Source organism: Aulostomus chinensis, chromosome 9 (genome assembly GCF_037954235.1).
Source record: "Aulostomus chinensis isolate RoL2024-O1b breed Wild chromosome 9, RoL_Achi_v1.0, whole genome shotgun sequence".
In the NCBI taxonomy this organism is placed as follows: Eukaryota; Metazoa; Chordata; class Actinopteri; order Syngnathiformes; family Aulostomidae; genus Aulostomus; species Aulostomus chinensis.
In genome coordinates, this window is record NC_141328.1 from 7,932,914 (window position 1) to 7,945,168 (window position 12,255).

General features: G+C 43.1%; 1 protein-coding gene across 1 annotated transcript in view; it reads left to right on the plus strand.

Annotated features, from left to right (window-relative positions):
• Positions 1–4,619: 4,619 nt before the first annotated feature.
• Positions 4,620–12,255, plus strand: part of LOC147255660 (adenylate cyclase type 6-like) — a 41,344-nt gene continuing 33,708 nt past the window's right edge. The window contains exons 1-3 of the mRNA XM_086213493.1: positions 4,620–4,827; positions 9,060–9,325; positions 9,418–10,357. Of these exons, the coding sequence (XP_086069619.1) occupies positions 9,306–9,325; positions 9,418–10,357 (960 nt within the window). The 5' untranslated portion in view covers positions 4,620–4,827; positions 9,060–9,305. The remainder of the gene's footprint in view (positions 4,828–9,059; positions 9,326–9,417; positions 10,358–12,255) is intronic.

The window sequence follows — 12,255 nt, forward strand, 5'->3', positions numbered from 1 at the left end:
TCCAAAATCAGGAAAATTCCAAAATTGTGTGTGTGTGTGTGTGTGTGTGTGTATGGGTGGTTGTGGAGTTGTGTGTGTGTGAGTGATTGAATGTTCATACATATGTGTGTGTCAGAATGCTGTGGAATGATGATGATTGAGGAGAAATTAGTTCAAACATTTATTTAAACATTAGGGGTAAATACAGACACATGGGTTGAAAAGAAACCTGGAAGATCTAAGGTAACACATTTCATTTTAAATTTAATGTTAATTCACACAAATACAAAAATCAAAGTCATTGAACTCCACCCATCCATTTTCTTCCACTTATCCTGTTTAAGGGTCATGGGGGGGCTGGAGCCTATCCCAGCAGCCTTCAGGTGAGAGGCGGGGTTCAACCTGGACAGGTCGCCAGTCCATCACAGGGCCAACACATACAGACAGACAACCATTCACACTCACAGCCACACCTACGGTATCCAATTAGCCCAGTTCCATTTGTATGTCTTTGGACAGTAGGAGGAAGCTGGAGTACCCGCAGGCACAGGGACAGCATGCAAACTGCGTCAGAAGTGCCAAGTAGGTCGGATCGTAGGTTGCAGAGTAGGTCGTAGGCTGTCCGAAACCACAACTGGCGCAAGTTGCGACCTACTTCGCAACCTAAATTCCAGCCTAAACAGGCCCACATTGTAGGTCGGTTCAGGTGCATCCTACGGAGCAACCTATGTCCCACAATGCACCGCTGACTTCTTCTTCTTGTTCTAAAAATTTGTGGACCTGCAAGCCAAGTTTGCGCCACCAACAGTCTCCCATTCTTATGCAACACGAACATTTATTGTCATTGGTGATGTGTTCACACCAAACGCGACGCATTGTGAACACACCTTTACAGGTGCGTTAAAGTGCTTAATAATAGAGAATGAATGAAGACTGCGCTCAGAGTGGAGTGCAGTACGACAGTCAGGCCAGCAGGTGGGTCTTTCGTTGGTGCCGTCTACCTATTTGCGGTATCTGTGCTCTGCTAGCAGAGGTCGTGCTTCACCACCAATCTTCTAGGGCAGGGGTGTCAAACTGGTCCAGTGAAGGGCCGGTGTGGCTGCAGGTTTTCCATCCATCCATCCATCGTCATCTTCCGCTTATTCCTTACTAGTAAGGGTCGCGGGGGGGGGGGGGGGCTGGAGCCTATCCCAGCATCAACGGGCGAGAGGCGGGGTTCACCCTGGACAGGTTGCCAGTCCATCACAGGGCCAACATACAGAGACGAACAACCATTCACACTCACATTCATACCTACGGTCAATTTAGAGAATCCAATCAGCCTAGTCCCCAAATTGCATGTCTTTGGAAGGTGGGAGGAAGCCGGAGTACCCAGAGAGAACCCACGCAGGCACGGGGAGAACATGCAAACTCCACACAGAAAGATCCCGCGCCCGAGCCGGGACTCGAGCCCGGAACGTTCTTGCTGTGAGGCCACAGTGCTAACCACTGCACCACTGTGCAGCCGCTGCAGGTTTTCATTCCAACTAAACAACAGCAACACCTGAATCTACTTAAATCAACCAAGCTGTGTCCACACAGCTCATTGGTTGGATCAGGTGTTGCTGTTGCTTGGTTGAAATGAAAACCTGCAGCCACACCGGCCCTTTACTGGACCAGTTTGACACCCCTGTTCTAGGGTGTCCGAATGGTGCCGCCGTGTTTAGGTTGTAGAAGTAGGCTGTAATGGTAGGTCGTAGCAGTAGGACGTAGGTTGCCACTTGGCAATTCGGACGCAGCCAGAAAGATCCTGTGCCCGAGCCGGAGCTTGAACCTGGAACCTTGCCGCCGTCACTGAACTCAGTGTAGAAAATCATGAAAACAAGAAAATAACAAACATTACAACCAAGAGTAAAACGAATTTGACTTACCAGAATTTAGTAAGTAGGACTGGTGCTCTGTGAGGACAGTTTACAGCCCTATCAAAAAGTGAGAGGAAGGAAACTGCAGGTACTTAAGTGTGATCATGGGAACAGGTGAGCAGAATCAGGTAAACAAGTGTGACGTGGGGCCAAAGTGTATTCTTATCACCTAATGAGGAAGGGCAGAGAGGGAAGAAGGGAAGAAGTGCATGAGGAAGGAATAATAAGATTACTGGTTTCTCCAGTACATCATTGTGCGTGAGTCTAGATCCAGTCAGGATAAATTGATTGCTTGTGTCATGTCTTTAGTCACCTGCATAACTGTTGGTCATTTACTCTTGAGTTCAATTGTACATATAATGGGCAAATTCCATTGTCAATAGTTGTGCATTTATAAAAACTTTCAAACTAAGACTATCCCATAGGAACAGTGGGGGTCTGAAGGCTGAGGAAGTTTGACACCACTTGACATGGACAGTGTTCTTCGTGAAAGACAGGAAATGTACTTACACATGAAGATGCTCTCGTAGATGCATGGAAAACAAGGTTAAAAATTATGTTTTTACACATAATACATATTAAATTGAGAAAAAGTATCTGTTCGGAGTTTGACATTAAAACAGTTGTATGCTTTTTACTCCGACAATGTTTTATCAGAAAAGTGATTATCTGATTGAATGGCAGTAAATCTGTAAATGTTTGCTTGAAGAAATGAGTGCTTTGTCAGTGCAGAAGGATTTATAAATAATTACAAATTTTAACCAAATTTGTGAAATATAATGCCAAAAATCAACATTTATCAGGAATCTTGATAGCATCACTTGGTTCTTCATAGTTTTGGAGCATATATTTGAATAAATGATGTAGCGTTTTACAGTAAACTAAGTTGTTGTTTTTTTTTACCCAAATATGTGAAGGTTCTACACTATAGTTTGATTTACTCTCAAAAATCAATCAAATCTGTTTAGCTTTTAATTATTATTACTGGGGGTCTACATCTGAAAGCCTCACAACTAAGTGGGGCCCATACTTTCACCCGATTTTTGAAAGATGGACAATTGACACATCATGTTGTCTATATATTGATACTGATATATTTACCTAAAGATATGCAGGCAATCCAATCAGGCCCCGAATAAAAGTGGAAGCTACTCATCATATTCTATTATTGTCTCAGTATTATCAGTGATGGACAACAGTGAAGAGTACAGTGTATGAGTCTGGTCAAACATGGATGTGTATTGCAACCGGGGCGACACATTCAACCACAAGGCTGTCATTCCAGTTTCTCTATTGGGAAGGTCCAAACGTGCTGGGAATCATGGTTGGTGGTGGTGCTGCAGACGCGGCTTCACCTCTAGAGGGAGTGCCGAGTTCCTAAAAGTGGGAATGAGAGTGGTGAGCAACGGCGCGCCTGACTGAGGACAGCTGCGTCAAATCAGCCACAGTCGGGCAGCAAATAGCGGATCTCATAGAAGTTAGACTTCAAAATAAAGGCTTAAAAATTAAACTGGCGCGCAGAACGTTGTCATGGCAAACACATAAAAAAATAAATATTTCTGATATAGAAAGAACATGTCTGATTTTTACTTGTATGACTGGGGAAAACAATCCTGCATACTTATAATTTATTTTTCCATCTGCAAATTAGAGATGGAAACAAAAATCATTATGTAAACTACTGTTGTTGTTTTTTTTTACTTAAAGTGATACTTAAACCAGAAAAGGGTGTTTTGCTTTGTAAATATTCACAAAAGGTTTCTTGTTTTCTTTCTTTTTTGCTGTTGCTTCTTTGTTACTCAAGAATACAGAAAGGGCTAGCCATATATGTTTAGCTTGAAGCTATTGGCAACTGACTACAAAGAACAACAATACAGCCCACAAATTTCCATCCATCCATCCATTGTCTTCTGTTTATTTCTGTTAAGGGTCGCGGGGGGGGGGGGGGGGGGCTGGAGCCTATCCCAGTGGCTAAGGGCGAGAGGCGGGGTTAACCCGCAAACCTGGAACATCACTGTAGTACCAGAAGTGTTACTGTTTGTCTGTTTGTTTGTTTGAGCTCAAATTTAAGTGTTTATAGATTACTTAACATATGGTTGGATAATGAATATGTGGATTATACTAAAATAAATGCTTCTTAAACTGATGATTTTGGCCAGTTTTTCTGTTGTTAGTGGCCAGTTGCCTTTAGTTTCAACCTATCTACATGTATCTGCCTCTTCCTGCATTCAAAAATTGATACAGGAGGGAAGTGAAAGGCTTCGTGAGCTCCAGACACCAATTTGTGGGAACCTGAAAGACAAAATTTCATTTCAAGTCATACTTTTAAAGATCTGTATAGTTGTTGTTTGAACTTTTTTGTATGCTATAAACGTTTTCCCTTTCAAAATGGAGGGACTGTACTTTATGCCAAACTGCATTTGACTCAAAGGGGAACATGTCAAATCATCCTGTTAATTTTTTGTGAGCTTCAAAATGTGGATACTTTGGTCACAATTGTCTTGTTTTTCAGCAATTCAATATCTCTGATGACTAAGTTACAATTTTTTGTTGTAAAATATATTTGAGGGAACCAAATCTATGACTTTGACCAGATAAATGGCAGCTGATAATCTCTGATTTCTGTCAGTCCATCCTCAACCTTTGATGAGTTCAGTCGCCTCACGTACCTGTTTCATTTTGAAAATCGGAAGCGGAAGTGGGGTGTTTTGACTTCCCTTTCTTGACAGTGGTGCTTGGAGCCGAGAGGGTCAGGGGGAGGAGAGGCAAGGGAGTGGAGTGAGAAAACGACAGGAGGAGATCCACAGGGGTGACCAATTCAGCCGGATCATCCTCGGACAGTTAGCCTACCAATGGTCCTCCACCCTGGCCGCTCCGACCGACCACCACACCGAAAGGGATTGTCCGCTGCTGTCCTGCCGGGGAACAGATACAGAAGATGATCACGGTGAGTCCGTCTTTCAGACCAGAACTGCTGCTGCTGCACACCACAGGCCGAAATAGATAATATATGTTGTCCTGTCACACAACCGTCTCCAAAGCTGTTGCACAGAGCCGCCTCCGCCGCTCCTGTCAATACACGGTTGGAGCGGTGAATGACATCGCTGGCCACAGTTGCTGGAAGGCCTTCATACTGCTGCTGCTGCTACTGGTGCCAAAGGAGACAGTACATGTTTGCCTCTTGAGGCTAATAACAACATATCTGTGAGAGTGTGAGTGTGCATGCGTGTGCAGGGGATGCATCACTATTATTCTAGCTGGGTGTCAATACATTCACAGCAGCTGCAGATATGTAAGAATCCCAAAACTTTAAACAGCCGCGGGTTATACATGATGCATCTCCGCTGCATCCTGATGCTGAGGAATGTGCAGCAGCAGTTGCATGTTTATATCTTTTTATTTATCACTCGTGTTTATCAATACGCAAATCCTGCTTGTTGCTGCTGGCTTGCAACATGATCGAGGAAAGTAAATGGCTGCCAGCGGCGTGTATGTGTGTGTTAACTTGGTCTACCGGACGCAGCGGAATGGTTTTATGGCCCCCGCTATGGTTGTCACATAGGCCACGGTGTTATGTAACAAGAAGCCTACGCTGTTTGAATGCGGGCCCTCACACACGGCCCGTGCATGGCATTCTCTCTTGTATTTTATTTTTACATCGGATCACAAGCAGAGCATCCACACATGATGCTGCACAAATGTCACCCATTGCTGTCTTTAATTTCCCCTCCCCTAATTGCTTTTCGCATCTTCTGCATGACAACACAGAGAGATGCATGACACAAAGTGGAGCAGTTTGTTTTTTGTGGTTGTAACGTAATTATAGCGGGTGTCCGGTTAAAAATGGCCCGAGCAAAGCAGTCAGTCACACGCCTTCCACTTCCCCGCCTCCTCTTCTTCTTGTCGCGCAAGTAGGGGAGCCAGGCGACCACCAAGCGACTGGCAAAGCCGCCGCGACGTTTGGGTACAAGCTGGTCGACCTTGTGCAGGGGAGTGAGGGACGAGGTGGAAGGGAGAAGGAGGAGGAGGAGGAGGTAGGAGGTGTGAGAAGAGGAGGAGGGGGTGGCTCTCCCTGAATCATGTCGATCCGCTGCCAGGGAGGAGGGACACGGCTTGGACGTGCCAGAGAGGGCGCATGCAGGCAAGATATAGCGAGGAAATGCTATTTTTGCTTCAATAACACAGCACGCCTCCCCGGTGAAAAGACCGGGCGAGGAGGCGGCGGTTGCAGCAGCAGCAGCAGCAGCAGCAGCGTCGGCGGATGCGTTTCTGTAAGGGAGCTCTTGGAGACTTGAGGCCTGGTAGGACCAGCTGGTAGCAGTTGGTGGGGCATATGTTTCTTAAGTCAGTCTGCATGAAAGCATGATGGATTATTTTACAGTTATTTTATAGATTGAAAAGAAGCTGATATGGCTGTTGTGCTGATATGAGGAGATGAACATAAAGTACAGCACAAATGAATACATTTTAAAAAGTTTCGTTTTGTCCAAATAAGTCATTATTTACATATTAAGACACTTTCTCTATCCTTGATACTAATTCCCAATCCAAAATCGTTCCTTCTCCATTAAAAAAAGTTCATTTTATTTATCAAGGCTTCATTGGAATCCTTCTCCTGAAGACAGGTGATGCTCAAGCACTAAACTATGAGTCAGTTGCGCAAAGAAATTAACTAATAAATGAAAAACAAAAGCATTTTAGGATTTATTGATTTATTTTTACATTGACAAAGTAATGTGGATCTTTCACATCAGGGTGAAACTCAGTGAGGACTATGTCAAACCTGAGTGTTGGATCTGTATTCATGAATGAATCAACAGAGACTGAACAATGGTAGAGCTGTGTGAACGCAGACAGCTTTCATTTGTGGTTGAGATGAAAAAAAAAAAAGCAGAGTGTCAGTGGGTTTTTTGGTCAGTGGGAATGGCGCATGACATACTTAAATAATGCAGTTCGGCTTCAAATTACTCCCGCATGTATATATTTCACTGGGCTGACAGTCGGCACATGTTCCATAAGTCCTGCTGTGGTGGTTAATCCTTTTAGTACAACAGAAACAGTCACAGGGATGTTAACATGGCAGGAGAAACGTTCAAACAAAACCCAACAAAAGTAAATTCCTGGATAAAACTGAAGCTGCCCCAGATTCTTTACAAATCTTCGAATCGAAGTCCGCCGATAAAGGGATGCTGCTTTCTAACATATTTTGTATTTAAGGCAAAGGCCAGCTATCTGATTGCACATTTGCCGTAACACCGCATACTGTAGCAGGGGAGGACACCTCCCATCCAGAAGTCCGTTTAAACAGCCTATACAAGCTCTGCAGCTCAACTGCAACTGCACATGTAAACTGAGTGACAGTTGCCTCACTCACCCATTCACACACACTCTCACACTCTGATGGTGGAGGCTGCAGTGCGAGGAGCCAAGCAGCCAACCAGGAGCAATTTTGGCTTCAGTTTTGCACAAGGGTACGATTTCTTGAGGGAGCAGGGATCGTACCAGCAACCCTCTGATTGCTAAACTGCCACTCTAATGACAAAAATGACAAAATTTGTGGTGCCACTGTGTAGATGTCCTCGGCCTAAACAATGTCCATGTCCCTGAACAATGTTATTATCTGAAAGAAAAAGAAAAGTGAGTATCCAACCTATACTAAAAAGTAAAATTCCTTTGCTACATCGGCAAAAATGATGTTAAAAAATGATGCCTTCTGATATTTTCAGTCTCTTCCTTTGTTTTTTTTGTCTCTTCCTTCAATATTTCTAAACACCTTACTAAAGAGCAACTTTTTCTTACTGTTGACTATAAGTTTTGTCATTGGCATTAATACTGTTTTTTTTTCTTTTAATAGAACAATATTGTTCTGATGAGAAAATGTCAGAGGAGTTTTCTTCGAGTCTTTTCTTCTTTTCTCATCACAGGCAACAGATGATGATGGAACAATGCAGTAAATATACAGTATGATTTATGGGCTTTTCCAAATGATTGGAAATAAAGAAATTTACTTTTTCAATTCAGAACTTTTACATGTCTTTTTCAATACGTACAATGTGTGAAGACACTGTCGGTGTCAACAGATGTTGGTATTTTTTTTTTTTTACATGGACAATATTTATATGAGGAAATGACAATAAATCTATGATTTATGGGCTTTCCCCAATTTAAAGCAATGAATAAAAACATTCCTTTTCACGTTCATAATTGTTTACATGTCTTTCTATGAAGCACAAAATGTGAACATCATATAAACTAGGTTTTAAAAAGATAAGTCTGTAAATACTGGCATACTGTGTGTGGTCAGAAAAACGAATATCCAAATTACCACTAGTTTCAGTCGAATTCCTGTTCCACTGACTTTAATTGTTCATTATCTTCGATGTCAAACTGGATGGTCTCAACATTTTCGGAATAATCTGATTAGGAATGAGGACAAAGAGACAGAGGACCCCTAACCCCCCAGGTGTTAATGTCTTACCTTTATCGGGTTCATATGGCTTTTTATGTTCATGCATTTGTGATTAATGTGGATGTTATGTAATTTAAAAAGGGAAGAAATGGCAGCTACTGATTTTAAATGCCTTTTGGTTTGTAGCCGTAGATCCAGCGTTGTCATGGTGTTTATACTCTAACTGCCTTGGTATTCGTCTTGACAGAGTCAGGTTGGCATTTATTTGTGTTTCTTTCTTGTCTTTTATTGTTTTATCATGGATTAGGATAATGAACAGAGCTAGAAAAAGTCTGGGGCCAAGTGAGTCCAAAAAAAATGTTGTGTGTTTATACCAGAGGGTGTGTTTTTGCACGGGGGGGTCACAAAGTGTTGGTTCACCTCGAAAAGATGTACAATCTATTTTGAGCGACCCCTGACTCCCCCCTGCCTCCTTCAGAAGTAGCTTGTTCTCCATGAATCTCTTCCAGCCAGCCACGACATAAGACAAAATCACAAGTGTGTTTTGTTATCCAGGACATTAGATTTATGTGCATTTATCTGACAATGCTGCATTGTATTTCCTGTCAGATGTGGGATAATGGAACTCTTTGCTATTGAGAGGTCTGTTTCACGTTGTCTCGTTTGATCTACTCACTGCTTAAATTTGAGCTATTTATTTTCCAGACACTGATATTCAGTGTATCTTCTGTTTCCTGTTTGTTACTTTACTGTTTGATTCCCCCCCCCAGACCCAGCAGAAGCCGTGGAGATAGGCCTGGCAGCAGACACTGGTCCTCTCATTAACCTTGCTCTTTGATCAGCGGCTCTGGCACAAGCATCTGGATCTCTGTGAAGCGACTGGTGCACCTCTTGACCTGATCCAGTCACTCCCACCCTGCGGTCCTGCAGCGTGGTCTCTAGAAACCCAGCGCTTCTTCAACATTTCATCCACAGGGATAAATGAGTGAACCGGCTGCAAGGGAAAGGGTGGGGACATGTACCAGAACCCCAACAGGTAAATAAGTAGCTACTACAGGGGGACATGTTCCTCCCACATGGTGCAGCGCTTATGTGTCTTTGACTTCAATGCTGTCTTTGCTCACACAGAATGTCCTGGTTCAGTGGCTTCCTAGTCGCCAGAGTGGATGACCGCAAGACTGCGTGGGGGGAGCGCAATGGCAAGAAGTCCAAACGGAAGGGAGGCTCATCTCTCTGCAACCCGCGTTACATGAGCTGTCTGCGGGACCCAGATGCTATGGAGCCCCCCTCTGGAGCCCCCCTCCACCAGCACCACCGCGGAGGGGTGGCAGGGGCTGTGGGAGGTGGTGGCAACTTCGGCGTCCGTTGCGGATGGCAGGAGGACCACTACGGCAAAAGGGGTGGAGCTCCAGGTGAAGGGGTGGGGCTGAAATCAGTCGACTTGGACTTTGAGGATGGGGAGTTGAAAGGCAGGAAAGGCGGGTGTAATGGCGGAAGCGGGGACATGGGCGATGAGGGTCCCAACGGCACAGCAGGGGTGGTGACGGCTGCAGACTGCTGGCTCAGGGTGGTGCGGGTATTCCAGTCCAAAAAATTCCAGTCCCGCAAACTGGAGCGCCTATACCAGCGTTACTTCTTCAGGCTCAATCAGAGCTCCTTGACCATGCTCATGGGGGTACTCGTGATTGTGTGCGGTATCATGCTAACCTTCCACTGTGTCCACGCCCCCCCTCACGTGGCCTACTCGTCAGCCCTGTCGGTGGCAATGGCGCTCTTCATGGCTCTCATGGTGGTGTGCAACCGCAACGGCTTCCATCAGGACTACATGTGGATGGTCAGTTATCTGGTTATCGGAGTCTTGGTGTCAGTACAGGTGTTTGGGGTCCTCATGGTGGCCCCCCGGAGTGCCTCAGAAGGCATCTGGTGGTCCGTGTTCTTTATCTACATCATCTACACACTGCTGCCTGTGAGGATGAGGGCGGCGGTGCTGAGTGGAGCTGTGCTGTCCATCATCCACGTGGTCACCACTTGGCAGATCAACCAGGAAGACAAGTTCCTTTGGAAACAGGTAAGAAAAGCCCGATTCTTGACTTGATTTGAAGACTGTGATGGTATCTTGAATTTATTATACTGCTGTAGTGGTGATTATGGAAAGTTGTGTCATGAGCGGTGACACTCACTCATAAGTTGATAGAAACACTGCGTATTGGTGTTGTCGTATCTTTTGCTGACCCCCGCTGGCTCGGATTATTTTGAGGATTTGTGCACATCATAATAAGCAGATTCTTTCCATTAATAATGCTTATAGTTTTTTTTTGTTTTTTTTTAAATCTCAGCTTCTTTGATTACTGGTCAAACAAAGCAAATTGACCTTGGCCTTTCCTGAAATTGATATAAACAGGATAGGGAAAACGTCTTGACGGCATTTGGAAAGCATTTTTTTTTAAATTTCTGAAATATTATGCAGTATTTTTTGGTTCATTAAATTCAAGATTGTCTTCAAAAGTTCAGTTTATTCATCTCTTCAACCTTTTGCTAAGTCTGTAAGTTTGTGTTATATATTTGTGTAATTCATGGGTCAAATCCAATATTTAAATTTACAGATCCTATATTTAAATTTACAGAATTTCCCTTGGGGATGAATAAAGTATTCTGATTCTGATGATTCTGATAGATTTAATTGTAAAGCCTCTGGAGGGATGACATCTGGATCTCTGAGATGGATAGAGCAGCAAACCTTTCAACACAAGGCTGGTTTTCATCTAAGAAAGAGGACAGAGTGGTAGCTGCCCGGCTGAAATGGGAACAAAATTCAGCCCCAGCATTTTTTCATCTAAACCCAGATTACCAGCTCCAGAAGTGGAGAGGTGGAAATCATGTGTCTAGCTAGCTTCCTCGGCATTGCTCCCATGTTGTTGAAGTCATTTTAGAGCAAATATAAATGTTCATTCAAGTAAATATCACAGAAGCTCAGATAGATGAATCATCTCGGTTGGGGATGTAAATCACAAGTTTAATCATCTTTCTTTATTATATTGATTCCTTGAATAACAATACAATATTTTAAAATTTCATAAAATCTGCAAATGTCATAAGGGCTTGTGATCGATAGGAGATACATATGAGATAAATCCCAATTTCCAAAATCAATTAAATTATAAAATTTCTAAAAGCAACTGAAATTTATCCCTGTGCTCCAAAAAACACAACATGAAGTTAACTATGTATCATTGGCCAACAATCGATGTATAGATACAAACTGATGTATCATTACATCTGCATCTAGAAGTGGCGTTCCTCAATGCATTCTGGACTTTATCCAAAACTTGCATTCTTTATTGTTTTGGCCACTTGGAGGCAGACCACAAAGCTGTAAACGCAGTGCAGACATATTATCAGCTCCTCAAATAGATAATGCTGAATATAACACAGCAAAGATTCACCTGTTTAGAGCGGCATTAATATTCATTTGTAGTTGAATTTGTTGCCAGCTGGCATAACTAAGACCAGTATTCTCTCAAGTTTTAGCTCTGCTTTGATCTCCACCAACTTGCTGGGAAATTTCTTTGTTTTTAGCTGCTTAATGCACTGCTGTGTTCACCAGATCATCGCTAAATTTGTCCGTCTGCCCTTTGATGTCAGGCAGGTCGAGCACAGCGGGTTTCTCTGATTGTTGAGAGCAGTGATGGTGAAGTTGTTTACCGTGATTCTGACACATTTCATGGAGACTTCTTTAATATTGCTTAAAAACTAACATCTAACAATGATGGCTTCCTAGGATGCCTTACTGTATATATCCGGTTGAATTATGAATTGATGTGTAACAAATTAGATGGGGATACATTATTCATTCAATATTATGATAAAAAAGAAAGTAAATGATATGTTTAAATAATTGATTAGTTATCGGACTTTTGACGATTTTATTAAGGTGTTTATTGAGCAAAAATAACTAAAAAAAGTCCT